The sequence below is a fragment of the Myotis davidii genome, unplaced genomic scaffold, assembly GCF_000327345.1.
Source record: "Myotis davidii unplaced genomic scaffold, ASM32734v1 scaffold646, whole genome shotgun sequence".
NCBI classification, from domain to species: Eukaryota; Metazoa; Chordata; class Mammalia; order Chiroptera; family Vespertilionidae; genus Myotis; species Myotis davidii.
In genome coordinates this window covers 575,229-596,608 of record NW_006296801.1, presented here as the reverse complement: position 1 = coordinate 596,608, position 21,380 = coordinate 575,229, and the positions used below count along the sequence as shown (strand labels likewise).

The following is a 21,380-nucleotide window of genomic DNA, read 5'->3' as shown; positions in this document are numbered from 1 at the left end:
CTTTCCCTAATATTTTGCAATTTGTGAGGAAAGAAATAATCAAATATGATGTGTAACATCTGATAATAAACCATTCTCTTCTATTGTTATTTATAAAAACCATGTCTGTATTTTTATATCTGGTATGAATTACTAAATTGTATATGATACTCACTTTACAAAAAGGGAAATTGCATCTCTGAGACAGAACTTGAACCCCAGCTAGTGAGTCATTGGTTATGCCATAGCTCTCTTTTTTTGTATAGATGAATAGAACTATGTCATAATCAAGTTTATTATTCCACGGTTTTAGATGAATTTCCTTTGCACTATAGTTGATTCTAAGGAAATTGAAGATCAAACTTATGATACAGGTTTTGATGTTCTGCTCAATGTTAAAATAGAAATTGTTCTATTTGTGGCATATTTTAAATGCAATTGCATTTCATGTTCTTTTTTAAAAACCAGAGAATCTTTGTATCCTCTTTGTTTATTCAGTTACTTAGGATATGTTCTATCTTCAATTTTTACTACAGGAAACTTCAGAGTGGACCTTAGATTACCCGCCTTTTTTTGCGTGGTTTGAGTATGCCCTGTCACATGTTGCCAAATATTTTGATCAAGAGATGCTGAATATCCATAATCTGAATTATGCCAGCTCAAAGACCTTACTTTTCCAGAGATTTTCTGTCATCTTTACAGATATACTCTTTGTGTATGCTGTGCATGAGTAAGTCTGAGAATATCATTTTGTGTGGAAAATATTGAATAATTAGAATATTAGCTTATAACTCATTTGGGGGAAACAATGTCATATAATAGCAAATTTTAGAACAGTCCAAAACTGTGTTGTTGTGCTTTAAACTGCACAGTAAATCATTACAGTGAGCAGTGTCCCTGAATGTTGTGGAAGAAAAGGGGAGAGAAGGTCAGGTTACAAGGCAGAGGTAGAACCAGTTATTGTGAGTGTTGTGAAATGTAGTCCCAAGTAGAGTTCCAAGACCATTTCTCCTGTCCAAATGGCTCCATATGCTTTTCTTTCCTTCCTTGTTGCAGTCCCAACCCCCAACCCCCACCGGCTTCTGTGACCTGCCCTTTTTTTTTTTTTTTTTTTTTTTTCATTTCAGAGAGGAAGGGCGAGGGAGAGAGAGATAGAAACATCAATGATGAAAGAGAATCGTTGGTCAGCTGCCTCCTGCATGCCCCATCCTGGGGATTGAGCCCACAACCCTGGCATGTGCCCTAACTGGGAATCGAACCGTTACCTCCTGGTTCGTAGGTTGACACTCACCACTGAGCCACACCGGCCAGGCACCTGCCCTGTTCTTTACACGTATACATACAGCACACATACACTCATGCACACATATGCATTATGCTAACCACCAATGGAATTTTCATCCTAGTAAACTCAAGAAATCATGGAATGCTTTTAGTTATTTGAATTCTTTCCTTCATGTTATATTTTTTTATGTTTTGTATCTTTTACCTATAAATTAATTTTAAGTAATTAAATACACATGTTTAGAACGTTTTGCACAATGACATCCCAGTAGTAAGTTTCTGGTTAATGTTGGTTTCTATTGTCATAATACTTAGGCCTGCTGGTATGACTGACAGAGCAGTAACTGGTGTCCATTCGTTGACCCTTGTCATAACTATAGTTCATTTCAGCCTTCTAGACTGAACCCTCACTCACCCCATTCAAGAAAGAGTCCCTTGGGAATGCTTTAACCTCTGCTTATTCTCATGGAGTAACTCCTGTGTGACACCCTAATTTTCAATGTTTATGGCCTGGCAAGTGTTGAAAGGGAAGGTGATTAGTAATTCACTGCCTTTAACTCAAAATGTTTGAATTCAAGCTCCCAGGAAAAATATGTGCACGCAGAAAGAGAGAGTGAGTCAAGTTCAAGTCCATCTGCAATGCAGAGAGAGCAATTAAGTAAGATAAAAATTGTTGAAATCTATGTGCCACTTCCCAGAACCAGGCACTATGTGTAGATTAGTCACTTAACTTTCTGAATTACCTGTAAGGTTACTATCTCTTTTTATGAGGAAACTGAGGCTCCTTGGAGGAGAAGCAGGCATCTGTTGCTACTCTTTAATTGCATCTTTATTATGTTTATACTTTTTTGTTTTAGATTTATTTTTAGAGTATGCCAATATTCAGATGAACCCCTCTTTTTAAAAAAAATTTAATAGAGCCTGGCCGATGTGACTCAGAAGTTGAGCGTCGACCAATGAACTAGCAGGTCACGGTTCGATTCCCGATTCCCAGTTGGGGCACATGCCTGGGTTTCGGGCTCAATTGGGGCATGCAGGAGGCAGCCAATCATTGATTCTCTCTTATCGTTGATGTTTCTATCTCTCTCTTCCTCTCTCTTCCTCTCCCTTCCTCTTTAACTTTTTAATAGAATAATCCTCGTCAAAATTTTGGAAAGCAGAAAAGCACATAAACACACACAATATAAAAATGACCTGTACTCTTCCACTTACAGCTATCATTATCAACAATTTGGTGTTTATTATTTCAGCCTCTTTTCTGTGTTCAAATATAGTTATTAGAAAATAAAAATGAGATCAGCTGATATTATCACTTAATATGTGTATCTCTACCTTTGAATGACATACATTTTTACATAAGGGTTTTAAAGTTAATTGGACAATCAGGAACTGCAAGTTTCTGGCTCTATTTTTTTTTTATTTCACTATGCCACCCCCTCCCAAACTCTTGAAGCTCTATTCTTCATCTGGCTGGAATGATGCTATATAATTTAGAGTGCTACATCATCATAGTCTGCAGTTTAGTCCTTGCCTGATGATGTTTTGTACTGATTTTAGAAAGGGGAAGAGGTAGAGAGAGAGAGACAGAGATGTATGAGAGAAACATTGATTGGTTGCGTTCATATGTGCCTTAACCAGGGATCACACCCACAACATAAGTATGTGCCCTGACCAGGAATTGAACCAGCAACCTTTCGGTGCACAGGATGATACTCTAACCAATGGAAATGTACCAGCCAGGGCCTGGTCTGCATTTTTTACTCTAAAGGACTGAAAAAGTGTGTGTTCTAGTGCGTGTTCTCTCAATTTTCAAATTTGTTACTTTTGGGGGTTTGGTGGCTGCTTTTTCTTTTATGTTTTCATTATTATTATTATTATTATTCTATATAATAAAAGGCTAATATGCAAATTGTTCCCTTGGGTGGGAGTTTGACTGACCGGGAGTGCAACCAGGCGGCGGGGCTGGCCCACCAACCTTTTGCCTACCCTCACCCCAGCCACCCGATCTGGCCAGCCAGACCCCACCCGTGCACAAATTCGTGCACCAGGCCTCTAGTTAAATATAAAGACTTTGTTCCAAATCAGCATAGCTGAGAAAGAGACAGGGAACCACCCCTGAGGGATTTGTTCCCACTATCACCTTTTAAAGCAGTCAAAAATGGCATGGACAGTTTTATTAGCAGTGGCTAATGAAATGTACCAGAATGTATCACAGTGTACTCTGTAGAAGTATTGTGATGTTCTAATGAAGATCAAAGTTGTTTATGATTCTTTTCTGGTGTTTCAATGTAGGTGCTGTAAATGCATTGATGGGAAAAAAGCAGGTAAAGAACTTACAGAGAAGCCAAAGTTTATTCTGTCGGTATTACTGCTGTGGAACTTTGGGTTGTTAATTGTGGACCGTATCCTTGACATTTTATGTACTATTCCTTTATTCTGTTATATATTAATTATAAGATTAATTCTTTTTATAATGGTGATTCTGAAACATAAGCTGCTTTTGGAAAATGGGTGTGAGGTGGGTTAGTGGGTTCCCAAAACTGTAGTCTGCCCAACTTTACCAAGCTCTGGTTGTTAACAGCACTTTGTCCCTGAAAATTTAGTGGTGATATGTGAGAAACAATTAAACCAAAAGTAAAGCAATATACTAGGATTTGTTAACTGTCTTTAGATTAACCTAATACATAGTTATTAAACAGTTTTGTAATACATCAGCCTAATACCTTTTATAGGAAAGAGCATATCATAGTGTTACATATGGGAAAAGACAGGCCTTCATGCTTTCTGCCAGCTTGGCTTACCACATATTAATGAGCAAATTTCTGAAATCTTAATAACAGAAGCCTAATTTTTATAGTTTTCATAGAAGTAGCCTGGTGTGGAGGAAAATACCCAGACTTTGGTTCAGATTTGATCTGAACTCAAATCCTAGTTATGTCATCATAGTAGCTTTAGGCCATGAGTAGATTAATGTCTCTGAGCTCAGACTACCTTACAGGTTCATCGTGAGGCATAATAAATAAGATTGTACAGACAATCCACGGGTTATATTGGACTCGACGTTCTTCATTTCATGGTTACCTCGCCATCTACCATTTATTCATAAAAAAAAAGTTCCGTCATTTCGACATCTATACGTATGTGCTTTATGTTTTTCATTATTTATTTACCATTGTTATCTTTAAACTTTTTTTACTGTTTCACTTCATTACTTATGTGTATGTGCTCCATGTGAGTAACGTGGGTGCTTATGTAGGTGGGTTCCAACTTACCGCAAAAATCACATTACATCACGCCATAGGAACGGATCTCCGATGTAACCCGAGGACCTACTGTATTTGTACTATAAACAGTGGAGCAGCTGCATGCTAGTGGCCTTCACTAGCTGTAAGGTCCCTTCCTTTCTCGTCCCTAATTCTAAAAAAAAACAAACCAAAAGCATTTTGCCCTTTAGCTGCTAGATCTTTAAGGTAGAAAAAACATGGGGAAGTTTTCTTGTTTTTTCTTAAATATAAATCTTAATTTAAGAGTTTGTCCAGCGTTTGACTTGTTTATAGAAACACATTTATGAGAAGTCCAATCCAGTAGTAATATTTTTGTCTTTAATTTATCTATTAAGAAAGCATTTTTAGTTTTTAAACTCAGTCTGCTGGCAAGGTTCATTAGGAGTTTGGTATCCTTTGTTGTCTTTCCTTGACCTAATTTCAGATATCCATTTCCAATACAATGGTTTCTTAATGGGATTAATGCTACTCTCCATTGCTCGATTATTTCAGGTAAACAAAATAGGCTAATTAGATTTTTCCCCTTTAAGTTTGCTTTTTAATAGAGGCAATAGTATAGTGAGTGATGGGTTCATTTATTTGACCAACTGTTTTGAGTTACCAACAACTTTTATTGAGTATTTTTCACAAATTTCATCTTCTCTTTTGACAATTTTCTTCATGTTACAGATGAGAAAACTGTATTCTTAAAAACTTGTTAGAGTATGACAGTCCTGAAGTGAATTGAGTTTCTGCATGTGGTTGGGATCATGTACCTAGGAATGAAATCTCCAGCAGTTTTTATAATGTAATAACTATTATGGTGGGGCTTTACCATCAGAAGCATGTGGTGTAGTGTAACGGAGGGTATGGGATTTGGAATCAGAAAACCTGAGTTGAAATCCTGACTAACCCTAATATGCTGTGTGACTCACACAGGGACTACCAAATGCCTCAACTACTTCAGATTAGGTGCATTATATGTAATATCTTATTGAACAATCCTTGCAACTTGGCAACAGATAGGCCTTCATGCTTCTGTGAGGTTGTTATAATTATTAGTCTCCTTTTTAGAGAGGGAGAAATCAGAAATTCATGTTTTTGGGCCATCCTCTGTACACTGAATCAGAATCTCTGGGATTGTGGCTTAGGACTCTCCAGGGAATTTATATAAACTGTTAGGTTTGGGGACCATTAACCCAATACAAGTCATTTAACCCTCTCAGCCTAAGTTTTCTCATTCATAAAATGAAATTTGCCCTTTGTTACAGTTTTATTTGTAAAATGAGGTTAACTACCTCACATGGACTTTGGAAAGATCACATTTGATAATCTTTTTTAAAGTTATTTGTCAACTATAAATATCTGGATAAGTGTTGTTGTTTTTTAAGCCATAAAAAGTCACAAAGTACTTAGAACATAATTGGTGTTCAGTGAATGATTGTTGAATAGCTGTTGAACAAATAAACTAAAGTTTAGCTATAGAACCAGCAAGACCTTCTCTGAATCTTAAATAAACTATAAAATTGGTGAAAAGAGATCTGGAAGCATCTTATTCTTTTTCCTTATCATTCCCAACTCATCTATTCTAGACCACACCTGACAAGACAGTGAGAGAAGGAACCTGGCCTTTCATGGTCCCTTTGACAGTTTCCTTTGCTGAACCCCAGGATATTATCTCATTTGATCCTTCCAAAATTCCTGTGAGGTAGGTAGAGTTCACACTTCTTTAGTTATAGTCAACTCGATTTGTTTGTTTGTTTTTTAATCAGAATACCGTTAGTTCTTTTAGGTAGTTTGTTAGGATCAAGTATTATCCTTGATGCCTTCAGCCTGATAGTACTATATTAAATTACCTGATCTATAATTTAAGAGTTAAATAATTTTTTGGTAGCATAGCATTGTTTATTCATTCATACTCTCATCCCTAGCTCCTCTAGAAATCAACTACAGCTATTGTAAAACTTTGTGGGGGGGGGAAGGGGCGGGTAATTTAATTCTCTGGGCTTTAGTTCCTTAGAGAAAATGTGTAGTGTGTTGTCAAGATGATGTATTCTGAACTTCAGCATCGAGCTTAGAACTTAATAAATATTTGTTGAAATAAGGAATTTATGAACCCACTAGATTCATATACTGGAATTACTTGCCTGTGTTCACCTTATATTGCATGTAGAATTTTGCCTAAATTTTTAAAAATTTATTTAAATCTTATACAAAAGTAGAGAAAATAGCATAGTAATCTATACACACAAAGGATTAATTTGAAACACATCTAAGACATCGTATTTCATTTGTTAAGTATTTCAAAATAGATGTTTTAAAATATATATTTTTTTATTTTACACACTTTATTTTCCTCACACTGCTTTATGATCTTGTATGCGACACCTAGTTGTCTGAGATGGGGAAATTATAAAAGTCATGTACTCTTAATTTTCAACATTATGTTAGTTCACAAGAAGAAAAAGGATTTGATTTTAATTTTAAAATATTTGTATTTTTAAAAATTGTGGTAAAAAAGCACAACATAAAGTTTATCAACTTAATTAATTTTAAGACAGTTCAGTAATGTTAAGTATATTCACATTATTGTGCAACCATTTCTGGTGTTCTTTATTGTGTAATACATTTTATTTACTTAAATAATTTTATATTTATAGAAAAGTTACAAAGAGAGTTCCCATACCCCTGCCCATTTCCCCTAACATTACCATCTTATGTAACTATGGTATGGTTATTAAAACTAAGAAACCAATTTTAGTACATTCAGATTTCACCAGTTTTTCCACTAATGTCCTTCTTCTGTTCTAGGATCCAATCCAGAATACTACATTACTGCATTTAATTTACTCTGAATTTTAAAGTGATATTCCCTTTTAAATCTCCTAGAAAAGGCATATGGAAGGAGCACTTCTCTTTGCTGTTCTCCTACATTTCAAGCACATTTACCTCTACGTAGCACCAGCTTATGGTATATATCTGCTACGATCTTACTGCTTCACTGCAAATAAACCAGGCAAGTTTTAGTGAAAATAGCAAAACGTCCTATATTTTAATTTGTCTTGACTTGGTGGCTTGCTTGGTAAGAGGGTCTGATGAAGCACATTGGTCCTATAACCTCTTTACCCATTCTGACTTTCCTCTGCTCTTGTCACATCCTGAAATTGGTGTACTGTCGGGATCCCACCAGGTTTACCACATGGTATAAGTTATGATTTCCCGTGCTCCAGGTTAATGAGAATGTTCCTTTTCTGTAGATGGGTCTGTTCGATGGAACAGTTTCAGCTTCGTCCGCCTTATTTCCCTGGGACTGATCGTGTTTCTAGTTTCTGCCCTTTCATTGGGTCCTTTTCTAGCCTTGGTAAGCCTTTTATTTTTTTTATAAAGTAATACATGTTTTTTGCTGTTGCTGTTGTCGTTTAGAAAAAATAATAAATTATAAAATAGGCAAAACTAGTCCTTTCTTACCCCTCTTTAGTATGACCCTCCAAATATAAGGATGGTATTCCTTGAGTCATTTTTGTGCATCTTCAGATATCTGTATGTTTAACTACATGTCACACATAGTCGATCATCATTATTCATAGATTTTGTATTTGCTAGCTTGCCTACTTGCTAAAATTTATTTGTAACCCCAGAAATCAATACTTGAAGCACTTTCGTAGTCATTCACTGACAGCATTCTAAAGTGCCTAGAATGTTAGAGATGTTCAACAAATATTTTTTTCCCTTCTTCCCTCACCCTGAATCCAACTAATTAACTTTAATTCCTGCTAAAACTGGAGAGTACTACATTTTTTGTAGTCTTCCCTGCTCTCACCTTCTCTTCAGTAGAGTTGGACACACTGCAGTCTTTCTCCTTTGCAGCTCATAAATTCTTCCATTATTATAATATGTTGGACTGGTGTTCAAAGTACTTCCTCGTATCTTGTCCTACTGAACCAATGAGAAGGTTAAACAAAAGAGGTTCTGTGACCTGCTCAAGATCATACTACTTACTTGAAGGAACAAAGACTGGAACTCAGACCTCATAACTTCCTACACACTGTGCCATAGACATAGTACTCTTTTTGAATTTGGAAAAGATGGATCACTGTTTAATCTCTTTTCAACAGAACCAGCTGCCTCAAGTCTTTTCCCGACTCTTCCCTTTCAAGCGGGGCCTCTGCCATGCATATTGGGCTCCAAACTTCTGGGCTTTGTACAATGCTCTGGACAAAGTGCTGTCTGTCATCGGTATGATAGCAAGCTTTCTTACTTAGACTCTGAATATTGAAAGGACTGGTCACATTGGGAAATGAAAAAACCTGTTTTGTGTTTTGAATGAGGTTGAACTGTTTGTTCTCCAGCCCTGCATTTCAGCTTTCTGAATGAACAGGGGAGTGGCTCTAGGGACTGAGGCTTCGGTGCAATAAACAGATTGCACGTCTTATAAAAGCTCTTTGTGGCAATGAGGTTGTTGACCCTTTCCTTGAGGGGAAAAATAAAATATTTAGACATTTTTAAAAGGTAATTTTGCCTTAAGTAGAACATTAATAGCTAACCCTACTTTTAAACTTTAATATGGGAAGAAGCAGGATGGAAGAATGTGTAAGTTATGACTCTAAGTATTAAACCAATAAGGAAATGATAGCCGTGCATTTTAGCAAGAGATGAGAGGACATGGAAAACCTAGGCTATATTTTTAAGTTTGTGATAAAAAATAATTTATACCTTGAGTTGATTCTACCAAAAATAAGTCACTTTGGAATAACTCACAGTCTTCATTTGTGAATACAGCTAGCTCAATAGCAAGTAGTAGGATTGAGAGAAAGTACGCAAACTTTTTCTGTAATGGGCCAGATAGTAAATATTTTAGGCTTTGCAGATCACATAGGTGTTTTGTTTGTTTGTTTACAACCTATAAAATGTAAAATCATTCATAGCTTCATGCAAAACCAGGTCATAGGCTGGATGTGGCCCCCAGGCTAGGGCCGGGGTTTACCAGCTCCTAATCTAGAATCTGATTACTTAGTTGGACGCCCACCTGCATAAATTGCTGGCTGCGTAGCACTGGGCAAGTCATTTGATCCCTCTAGTCTTGTTTTTTTTACTGTAATAAGGAGATAATAGTACTTTACTATTTCCATGAAGCATGCTGTGTGAAAACAAATGCAGCAATAAAGAAATGCTAGGTTGTCAGTAACAGAAGCTTTGGAACCAGACAAAACTGGGATCATTTCTACCACCTATTAGTGGTGGCTTTGGGCAAGTTACTCCATTTCTGTGTCCCTCAGGGGCTAAAAGTAATGGCTATAAATCCTTTGTCACATGATAAATGCTCAATGCATGGGGGCTATTGTAGGAAATCATAATTTGGTGCTGTCCTTCACCCACTGTGAATCTAGCCTTGATGTACATAGCATTCTTAAAGAGTAATTTCTTTTTTAAAAATGTTTTGTAATTGATTTATAAAAAGAGCAGAAGTGAGAGAGAGAGAGAGAGAGAGAGAGAGAGAGAAGTACACATCAATTTGTTGTTCCACTTACTTATGCATTTATTGGTTGCTTTTTGTGTGTACCCTGACTGCGGATGGAACCTTGGTGTATCAGAACAATGCTCTGGCAACTGAGCTTACCTGGTCATGGCAATAATTTCTTAACATATTTCAAAAACGCTTTGAGTAACCAGTATGGGATGAGGTACAAGGGCCACTTGCCTTATCTGAGTCAGGAAACTGCTGACTTACTTTGGGTTTTTTGTTTTGTTTTGTTTTAATACATTTTTTTAAAATATATTTTTTATTGATTTTTTTACAGAGAGGAAGGGATAGAGAGTTAGAAACATTGATGAGAGAGAAACATCGATCAGCTGCTTCCTGCACGCCCCCTACTGGAGATCAAGTCCACAACCCAAGCATATGCCCTTGACTGGAATTGAACCTGGGACCCTACAGTCCACAGGCCAACGCTCTATCCACTGAGCCAAGCCAGCGAGGGCTGCTAACTTACTTTATACATCTTTCTTAAAGATGTCTTACATGAGAAGTCTGTGGGGCAGATTAGTCTGTGTTTCAGGGACATAGTTATTAGCTTTAAGAGAATAGGCTCAACGAAAAGGGAAGAGGTGAATGACTAGAAAATATTTTGGTAGTATATATCTTCCCCATATTCCACTGATTTTCTGTGGCCTTAGGTAGAACTATGTAGGTGCTCAGACTGCCCCGCCTGTCCTATTAGCTTGTTTGGGATAGAGCTTATATCATCCTCCTTAGTCTTGGTTCACTTAATAAGTATTTCTTGAACTCCAAAGTGCTTGGCGTAGGAATGAATTACCATTTCTGCCTTTATGTACCTCCCTGTACAATAGAGGAAATGAGTGTGTAAACAGATACAGTGCAGTGTGGTGAACACTAGATAGAGACTTGTACAAGATATACCTGACCCATGAGGAAATCAGCTTTATTTCTTGATTGAGAAGCTTCCTCAGATGAATAAGTGAATTAGGAGTTAACTCTACAAAGTGAGGAGGCCATTCCAAGCAAAGTGAGTACCACGTACCGAGGGATGTAAGTGTTGAGAGGGGTATGTCAGTTCATTGTGGCCAAGTCACATTTAAGGAAATGGAGGAGATAGGCTGGAGAAGCAGGAAGGGGCTAGATCCTAGAAGACACTACACCATGCTTAGGAACATGAACTTCATCCTGGAGGCAATGAAGGATTCAGAGCTGGGGTGTGACGTAGTCAGACTTGTATTTCAGAAACTTCATTTTAGAGGAGAGGGCAGATTGCTGTTCGTGGTGCCTGCCTGTTAAGGTGCACAAACTTCCTGTCCCAATGCAGACAGCTGCCTCAAATGGTATAATCTCAAGACCAGCAGCATTTTAGGTAGACTAGCACAGAACTGAGTTAATGAAATCTTAACGTTGAACTAGTTGTAAGATTTCGTAGCTTATTTTTTCCTCAAGGAATTGTTTGGTAAAATATGGTGTGCCATTGATCAAAACAAAGTAAAATGTCTACTTGCTGTCTAGGTTTAAAATTGAAACTTCTTGATCCCAACAAGATTCCTAAGGCCTCAATGACAAGTGGTTTGGATCAGCAGTTCCAACACACAGTCCTTCCTTCAGTGACTCCCTTGGCCACCCTCATCTGCACTCTGATTGCCATATTGGTAAGGATTCACACATGGTACTCATTTCTTGAGTTTTCTCTGTGTTTCTTTTGTGTGGCTGGTTAAATTTCAGCTTCCAGTTTGTTCAACCACAGCATGAATTCCATGGTCGTACCCCTGCTACAGATTGAGACATCCTAGCAATTCATAGGTCCTTCCCAGAAGGAGGGATCATTAGTAAAGCCCTGTGAGAGAGAATCTCTGTGAGAGAGATTCTTAGACAATCTGTTCACCTTGAGATGAGGGCAAAGAAAAGCCCACGGAGAAGGGGGCATGGGCCACGCTATGGGGAGAGAGGAAGATGCTTGTAGTCATGATAGCCCAGATTTACCATTCCCATGGCTAAGTGACCCAAAATCCAAAGTTGTCTGGAATGCCTGGATATTGATGATGACGGAGTCAACATTTTTGTAACTTGACCTATAGGTTCAGTGACTATTAACTAATGATGAAGATTTAACAGGGTTATACTGGCTATCCTAGAACTTAGTTATCATTTCTTATTAATTTTGATGAATTCTATATACTGAATGCCGTTTTCTCTGAGTAGTTTTTATGTTAATTTTGGTGGACTGTTCACAAAGTGATGAATTATCCCAGTTTAATGGAGAATAGTCTTTTGATCTACTGTTTTTCAGAGATGATGCAAATGCACCTCAACAGTGTTTCTGTAATGCCTGTTTTAAATGATACTGAAGTTTTATCTTTGCCTGTTGTTTCTAGCCCTCTATTTTCTGTCTTTGGTTTAAACCCCAAGGGCCCAAAGGCTTTCTCCGGTGCCTGATCCTTTGTGCTTTGAGCTCCTTCATGTTTGGGTGGCACGTCCATGAGAAAGCCATACTTCTGGCAATTCTCCCAATGAGGTAAGCAGGTAGCTCAGTCAGTCAGTCAGCATTTCTGGAATATTCACAGTGACATTATTGTTTTCTATTTGCTCTGTCCCTTTTTGACATGTTCAGGGGGGTAGGCAAAGGCAAGGAGGTATAGGAACAGGTTTATACTAGAAAAGGACAGGGATGCTTAACTTGGGATCCTTGCAACCTGTGAAGGTTCTGAGGTATGCAAAAGTGTGCATATTGTTCCTGGATATTTTGGTGTAAGGGGTACTGTGGTGATTTAAGAACCATGAATGACACCAGACTGTTACATCTGGATATTGGGCAGCAGCACAGTATGAAAAAAGCGTAGGCTTTGGAAGTAAGGTCTGCTGTTCCTTGGTAAGTGTTGTTAGTTAAAGTAAGGATTGAGTCCATTATGCAATAATATCTAACATAGGTACAGCATTCAGAGTTTTCAGACCTGTTATTTTGGGGGCTTTCATCTTCTTTTTGCATTCTTTCTTTTGAGCCTCACATAAACCTTTAAGATAATTAGGATAAGTGACTGTCATCCCATATCTTAACATCTGCAAAAACTGGGGCTCGGAGAGTTTAAGTGTCTTATTCAAAGTTACATAGCTAGCAAGTAGCAAGTGGGACTAAAACCTGAATCTTAGGATGCTGAATCTTATATTTTCACTGTGCCATGCTAAAAGGCATTTTAAATGCAGGAGTGTCCATTTTATATATAATGTAAAGCCAGTAGATGGATAGGTAGTAATAGAATTAGTGTGGTTTTTTTTTCCTTGAGGTTTTTTTGTGTTGTTTTTTTTTAATCCTGAGAGAAATCATTTAAGCTCCGAAAGAATATTAAGCAAATTTGTCAGGCCAGTATATGGTTTTCATTTAGCGACTTGGAGTTTCCAAATTAAAAAATAGAGCAAAATTTCTAATGGTTTCAGTTAAAATTCCTACTGAACACCAGCAGGTGCAGGGCATTGTCCAAGAGAAGAGCTATAGGGTTGGAAATTCAATTCCCCAAGTTTGGTTTCCTAGCTACGTACCACTAGGCAGCTCCAATCCCACAATATCCCTTTTTTGGGAGCAGGCAGTTACTCAAGGAAGCAAGATCCTTTTTTTTAATAGTCCCCGATTCAGTGCGGTACCTTCTACCAATTGCTTGAAGTTTCCCATTAAAAAATTAATATTTGCAATTGAATTGGACTTGTAGCCAATATTAGTATGTTGTATTATGCCAGTTTTAGAAGTGACAATAGATGCAATTTATTCAAACTATTTGCAAATGATAAGTTTCATTTGTTGTTTTAAGGAATTATTATGAGAATTTTTATTTTCAGCCTTCTGTCTGTGGGGAAAGCAGGCGATGCTTCAATTTTTCTGATTCTGACTACAACAGGACATTATTCCCTCTTCCCTCTGCTCTTCACTGCACCAGGTAAGCAGCTTCTTTTTAGAGCAGTAGGTTTGATTGCCATGCCCTTTTCATCAGGGCCTAGAGATCCATACTACCTGACTTAAACAACCTTAAAAGCTCTTAGGAGGAAAGGGCTCACCCATTCTCTCAAGTAAAACCTGTCCCTAATTCTCAGTACCTTTAGATGTCACAGAAATGCACAATTAAGCTCAAAAAGCGTTATTAGCACTATATATTTGTGTCAGTGTGTTTATATGACCTCAAGTCTCATAAACCTTTCCCTTACCAACTAAATTATTGTCTGCTTTTTCTTTTCTTCTTCCAACAGAACTTCCCATTAAAATCCTACTCATGTTACTGTTTACCATCTATAGTATTTCCTCACTGAAAACTCTATTCAGGTAATCCAAAAAAAGTACATTTAAAATTATATTTTCTCTTGTGAAATCTTTGCTCCTAAATGTGCAATAAGCCTTTTAAAAACTATTTTTACTAACAGTAATATAATATTATGAAAAATTAGCAAGTAAAGAGAGAAAATTACCCATAACCCCATCACTCTGACATGGCAACATGGGTCATATCTATAGTTTAGGGATTGAAACTTTGTGGCCCATGCGCAGAAGTCGGTATTTTGTGGAAGAGCCACACTCAAGGGGCCAAAGAGCTGTATGTGGCTCACGAGCCGCAGTTTGCCAACCACTGGTTTAGGGGAATATTTGAGGAGGGACTACCTAGCTCAAATTAGAACCTTTTATAAGAACTAAAAAATGGAATGTAAAATACGCATTATGAGTAAAACCACATAAATACAGATGCATAAAACTAAAAGATATAAAAATTCTTACATATCTTAGAATTATAGGTGGAATACAATCATTGATGGAATGTTTTGCTTTTCTAAACTTTATGAAATGTTATCTATAATAATTTTTAAAGCTTGTTTATGGTTCATATTTGATTGTGTTCGTAAAACTCTATATATTTAATTATATTAAAACTTATTTATAACCATGTGACCCAGCAATTCCACTCTTAGGTATACACCCCAAAAAAATTGAAAACGGGTACTCAGGCAGCTACTTGTACACCAATGTTCATTATAGCTTTATTCACAGTAACCAAAATGTGGAAATAACCCAAGTGTCCATCAACAAATGAATGGATAAACAAAATAGTGTGTATATACATATATGTTTATGAATATTATTCAGCCAGAAAGAGGAATGAAGTTCTGATATGTGCTACAATATGGATGAACCATGAAAACTTCGGCCAAGTGAAATGAGCCAGACACAATAGGACTAATATTGTATGATTCCACTTATATGAAATATCTAGAATAGACAAATTCATAGAGACAAAGTAGATTAGAGATTATGGGAACAGGGGTGAGAGGGATTGGGAAGTTACTGTTTAACATTTCCAGAAATCCTGTTTGGGGTGATGAAAATGTTTTGAAAGTACAACTTGGTCAATATACTCAGTGCTACTGAATTGTATACTTTAAAATGGTAAAAATAAAATAGCAAATTTTATGTTATTTTACCAAAACAAAAAAGTTATATATAGTTTGCCATATTTTTACTCTACTATAACAGCATCCAGCCCTCTTTTCTCTTCCAATTGCATAGCTAATTCCCTCTCAGAGCTTCAGCTAAATGACAGCAGAGGTAGATGATAATTGGGTACACTTGGATTGTTGAGATAATATAATGGTATATCATTATCATTTTTTTCCTAAATGTGAAATTGGATGCACTCTTTTGACTTTGGCTTTGGTTTCAAGACAGCACAGATGGGAAGCTTTAGCTGAGAAATGTTTGCAAAACCAGGGTGACTCATCTAAATCAAACCTTTCCTTTTTTTCTTCAGGAAAGAAAAGCCTCTTTTTCATTGGATGGAAACTTTCTACCTCCTTGGCCTAGGGCCTCTGGAAGTCTTCTGTGAATTTGTATTCCCTTTCACCTCCTGGAAGCTGAAGTACTCCTTTCTCCCTTTGTTACTGACCTCAGCGTATTGTGCAGTGGGCATCACATATGCTTGGTTCAAACTGTATGTTTCAGCATTGACTGACCCTCCTGTCAGCAAGACAAAGAAGCAATGAATAAAGAAACTGCTTAGATGTATTTCAAGCAATTATTTCATGGGAAATTAATCAGAACTTGAAGAAAGTTGCTGGTGGCATGAACCATTCAGTATATCTGTATGAGAACCATTCTTCAGACTTGGCCTTGCCCAGCCTAGCAACCTGATTGTCACCATGGTGAGAAGCAGTGAAATACATCCATAACAAATCTTGCCTTTCCTGTTAAATTTGTCAGATCATCCATACTGCTGTGCTTGCTGCAGGCAAGCAGGGAGTCTGATCCACAGAATTGATTATTTATAGCCTGTGATAATCATTGTCAGGCTATAAAGCACAATTAAAATCATGTGCCAAGGAAGACATAAATAAAATACTATTTTATATTTCTACACAAAAACATTTTTGGATCATTACCTACACCTTCCTATTGGCATGCACACAAGCAGATGGTGTACTGTCCCCATTCTGTAAACCTTGTTTCAGGAGATTTTTTTTTTCTCCATTGAAATTATACAATGACCATACTCACAAAGCTAGGTGGAATATTTAATGAATGATTTGGCCTGTCAGCAGAGATTACAAACCACATTTACTCTTATATTGAGTTAAGGATATCCTGTACGATTCATTTATTCTAACAGCAAGCACTATAATTTTGATCAAGTTGCCATTTCTCAGACTTTCCTCAACTGAGCAAACTTAAGTGGTTTAACAGCCTGTACTTGTCCTCCCCCTTCCTTCAGCATATTTCATACACAGTTTTTATCCAGGGCCCCAGTTTGCCTCATATCTGCTTCACATTCAAATTCAGCCAACATTTATCTGGCTGACAATAGGAACTTGGACACATTTTTATTTGTCCATGATCCCCTTTCAGAGGATCAGAGAGACTCCAAGGTCATTGGCATCCTGGGATGCTAATCCAGCTATCCATCTCTTAAATTCACTCTGTTTTCCCAGGCTGCTTTTGAGTCTCCTTGCAGGGATAAAGATGGGGATTTTGCCAAGGGTGTGTGGGAGGAGCCCCTCAAGCCTATGTTCCTCACCACAGCGCCCTTTGCACCCTATGCCCCAGCTGACCTAGCAACTCAAAGTTCCCAGCGTGCCATGCTGTTTTGTACATTTGTTTTCTTTCATTCATGCCCCTTACTCTTTCCTCTTTGCTGATTTTTCTACTCTCTCATCTGATTGTTCATACCTCGAGATTCAACTTAATTGCTACCATATCTATGAATATAAAGGTAGTACAGTGTAGTGATTAAGAATTGGGGCCCTGGAGTCAAACAGCCTGATTTTAAATTCTGCCTCCATGATTTTTAAAAATCTAGCCATGCCCTAGCTGGTTTGGCTTAGAGGATAGAGCATCTGGATTTGATTCCCATCAGGGGCACTTACCTCAGTTAGAGGCTCCTCCCTCACCCAGGCCTGGGCGCAAGCCGGGGGCAACCAATCAATGTGTTTCTCTCACATCGATGTTTCTCTGTCTTTCCCTCTCTCTTCCACTCTAAAAATAAATGGGAGCCCTAGCTGGTTTGGCTCAGTGGGTAGAGTGTTGGCCTGTGGACTGAAGGGTCCCAGGTTCAATTCCCATCAAGGGCACATGCCTGGGTTGCAGGCTCGATCCCCAATAGGGGGCGTGCAGGAGGTAGCCAATCAGTGATTCTCATCATTGATGTTTCTATCTCTCCCTCTCTGAAATCAATAAAAATATATTTTAAAAAATAAAAATCAATGGGAAAATATCCTTGGGTGAGGGTTAAAAAAAGAAATCTGTAGCCAAGTTATTTAGCCATCTTTTGCCTCAATGTCCTCATCTTTAAAATGATCACAAAAAAGTTTAGAACTCTGCCTGGCACATATTAAGTGTTCAATAAATATCTTTTTTTTTGTTTGTTTTAAGCTTATCGATTTCAGAGAGGGGGACAGTAGCAGCAATGTGAGAGAGAACATTGATTGCCTTCTCATATGAGCCTCAACTGGGGTGTCGAACCCACAACCTAGACATGTGCTCTGAATGGGAACTGAACCCAAAACCATTTGGTACATGGGGCAAAGCTCCAACCAAATGAGTCAAATCAACCAGGGCCAGGACAATATCTTCATATTTTTATGAGTCCTCTCCCTCTACCTTCTCTCCCCCCTCCACCAGAATTGAGTACCCCCATCATGTGCTTCCAGGGGTCTACCACTATTAATGGCTGAAATTGTTGTTTATCTGTTTTCCCAAGGAGACTAACAATTTGAGAGCAGAGACCACAGTTACTTTGATAGCTCCAGTTTTGGGCACAGTTGAATAAATGAAAACACATCACACAGGCCATGATTTAAATCTGAATGTTTATAGTATCAGCATTAACCCAACGGGCCCAGTGTAGTTCCTCACATCTTTGCCAATTGGTAAGCAAGCCAAAAAGAAAATTAGAAGATGAATTTGAATACATCTCAACAAGACCAAATTTAATTATACTTTAAAGCTTGTTACTGTGAATGTGATGTCTTGTGATGTGATGTCAGAACTGGAAGAGCTCACCTGGTGCAGAGATTTCCAGAATGTTCTACAGAGCCCTTAAGGTTCTCGAGAGTTGCCTCAGAGACTCTGGCCCTGTCCCATCTTCTACCAAAGCAAATATGCTTTGATCTATTTCATATATTAAGCTTCATGTGAGTTTTTGTTTGGCTTAAGAATTCAAAGTCCTAATATAGTCTTTAAAGCAATTCAACCCCTTATATTGCCAAGAGTGCAATGACTCCTGAGACAGGCATAGCTTGTTGGTGCCAGCACAGACTAGAACTCGGACTTCTGCCTACAGCCCAGGACTCTCGCAAGCAATATACTTTGTATTTGTATATTTAAACATCGCAGAGATGTGGGCGATTTTCAACAACAAATTGCTAGGTTTCAGTAACTACTAAATAGTATAGTTTCCAAATACTTTGAAAACCTAGAATGAAGCAAAATCAAGAAGAACAAGCCAAAGTTACTATCAAACTTTAAACAAACAAGACCTATAAACAAGTCATTTTTTTATCTGCTGTTTAATTTATATACAGTATACCAAAATCTCACAAGATAAAAGTGGGAGGGACTTGGTATTCTTGGCCACTGTACCTTTCCCCAGGGAAAGGCATAGAGCCAGAACCAGAAGAGAACTAACTGCAGGGGCAGGGGAGATGAGCTGTCTTCCCAGACCAGCACTGGTACAGTTTCCTTGTTAATGACTTCCATCTAGAAAGTACTCGGAAGGCTATGTGCATTTATAATTCTGGTAGATGTTGTCAAATTCTTCATAGAAGTTGCACCAGTTTATGTTCCCCAGGCAAGGAATGATACCTGTTTCCCCACAAACTTGCCTACCTAGTGAGTGTGTCATTAGTATTTTAGATCTTTGCCAATGATATCTCAAGGTAATTTTCATTTGCCTTTCTCTTATGAGAGATATTAGAGTCTTTTCCTATGTTTAAGAGCCATTTGTACTATTTCTTCTGAAAACTGTTTATGCTCTTTATTACTTTTTCTATTACATTTCTTATTTACTTGGAGGTTGAAATATATTTTCAAAAAGTTACTCTGCAGAGAATTACCTAGGAGCAAGGTTATGGAATATGGAAGAAGAGTGGTGGCAGTGTGATGGAGAAGCAGATGGATTTGGAATTGGAATTGACAGTAGTTGGAAATGGATTAGATATAGGGCTTGAGGGTAAGCAAAGAATCATAGATGATCCCTTTATTTCAGGTGTTGCATCTGAATGGATGGTGGCACCATTTTCTGAGGTGGGGAAATGCATAAAAGTGATATCAAGAGCTTTGTTTTGGAAACTAAAATTCTTTTAAAAAAATTTAGGACCTTGCTTTGGAAAGATTTTTTTAAAGGCACAAAACAAACCATAAAGAAAAATATTAGAGATAAATATTACTACATCAGAACTTTAACCTGTATAATGCTGCGCGGAGGGTTCCCAGGCCACCATGGTCTCGGACAGCCGATTCCTGTACCCTGGGAAGAACGGGCGACTCGGAGACTTCTTCGGGGACCCTGGCAACCCCGCTTCTGAATATAACCCCTCGGGGAGCAAAGACGGGAAGTACGAGCTGTTGACAGCAGCAAATGAAGTCATTGTGGAGGAGATCAAGGATCTGATGACCAAGAGTGACATAAAGGGGCAGCACACAGAACCTCTGCTGGCAGGGTCCCTCGCCAAAGCTCTGTGCTACATCCACAGGATGCACAAGGAGGTTAAAGACAATCAGGAGATGAAGTCCAGGATACTGGTGATCAAGGCCGCAGAAGACAGCGCCCTGCAGTACATGAACTTCATGAACGTCATCTTCGCGGCGCAGAAGCAGAATATTTTGATCGATGCCTGTGTTTTAGACTCCGATTCAGGACTCCTCCAACAGGCTTGTGACATCACAGGGGGCCTGTACTTGAAGGTGCCGCAGATGCCCTCCCTCCTGCAGTACCTGCTGTGGGTCTTTCTTCCTGATCAGGACCAGAGATCTCAGTTAACCCTCCCTCCCCCAATTCACGTGGACTACCGGGCCGCCTGCTTGTGCCACCGCAACCTCATCGAGATCGGCTACGTCTGTTCTGTGTGCTTGTCGATATTCTGCAACTTCAGCCCCATCTGTACTACCTGCGAGACGGCCTTTAAGATTTCTCTGCCTCCCGTGCTGAAGGCCAAGAAAAAGAAACTGAAAGTGTCTGCGTGATGGCCGAGCTTTCCCACCTCCCGGAGCTGCCTGTGGAAACGGGACGGGGGAGGGAAGTCTTTGTAAGGAGGCTCCGAGAAATCCAGCGACGTGTAAGAATTCCTAATGCGGCTCCTTACAGGATGCAGTCCTAAAAGATCTCCCTCACCCTGTGGGGCACTGCTGTGCGTGGGGAGCCCTGCTCTGCAGTGTCCATCCCTAGAATGCTTCCGGAAGGTTCTGTCCCGACGGGGAAAAGCGCACATTTGTGACTTTTTAAACTGGACGATCACGTGTCACATCAGCCTGTCCTGACTGGGCGTAGAGCTGCTTACTGTCAAGCGTTGTTACAGGGGGAATTGAAACAGTTTCAGAAAAAGTGAGTGAGGGCCTAATCAACGTGTACCGCCTTACATACTTGGGTCCACTTTCCGATCCTTGTTGTCTGCATGGAGCTTCAGCCTCAGGTACTTGCAGGTACTCAGTCCTTTGTGTGACATCGCACGTTTGACAGCGATACCCAAATAATAACAGTTTGTCTCGGAATCACTGCGAAATGGCTTTACACGAGTCAGGCGAGTGATGCAGGAGTCTGGTGGCAACTTCTTCAAAAGCAGATGTGTGGAAAGGTCATTTGTGAGCGCTGATGTCTGGCTTGTGAGGGGACAGA

At 38.7% G+C, this 21,380-nt stretch overlaps 2 protein-coding genes across 2 annotated transcripts in view; both read left to right on the top strand.

Moving 5' to 3' along the window:
• Positions 1-16,411, top strand: part of ALG8 (ALG8, alpha-1,3-glucosyltransferase) — a 20,863-nt gene extending 4,452 nt beyond the window's left edge. Inside the window, exons 3-13 of the mRNA XM_006772521.2 lie at positions 516-709; positions 3,556-3,665; positions 4,972-5,039; positions 7,416-7,542; positions 7,784-7,887; positions 8,642-8,762; positions 11,539-11,678; positions 12,402-12,541; positions 13,855-13,952; positions 14,260-14,332; positions 15,807-16,411. Coding sequence (XP_006772584.1) covers positions 516-709; positions 3,556-3,665; positions 4,972-5,039; positions 7,416-7,542; positions 7,784-7,887; positions 8,642-8,762; positions 11,539-11,678; positions 12,402-12,541; positions 13,855-13,952; positions 14,260-14,332; positions 15,807-16,038 — 1,407 coding nt within the window. The 3' untranslated portion in view covers positions 16,039-16,411. The remainder of the gene's footprint in view (positions 1-515; positions 710-3,555; positions 3,666-4,971; positions 5,040-7,415; positions 7,543-7,783; positions 7,888-8,641; positions 8,763-11,538; positions 11,679-12,401; positions 12,542-13,854; positions 13,953-14,259; positions 14,333-15,806) is intronic.
• Positions 16,412-19,648: 3,237 nt separating this feature from the next.
• Positions 19,649-21,371, top strand: LOC102759614 (general transcription factor IIH subunit 3). The gene is made up of 2 exons (XM_015569651.1): positions 19,649-19,718; positions 19,959-21,371. Exons 1-2 carry the CDS (start codon positions 19,649-19,651, stop codon positions 20,729-20,731), a joined length of 843 nt encoding a protein of 280 aa, XP_015425137.1. The 3' UTR covers positions 20,732-21,371.
• The last annotated feature ends 9 nt before the right edge of the window (positions 21,372-21,380 follow it).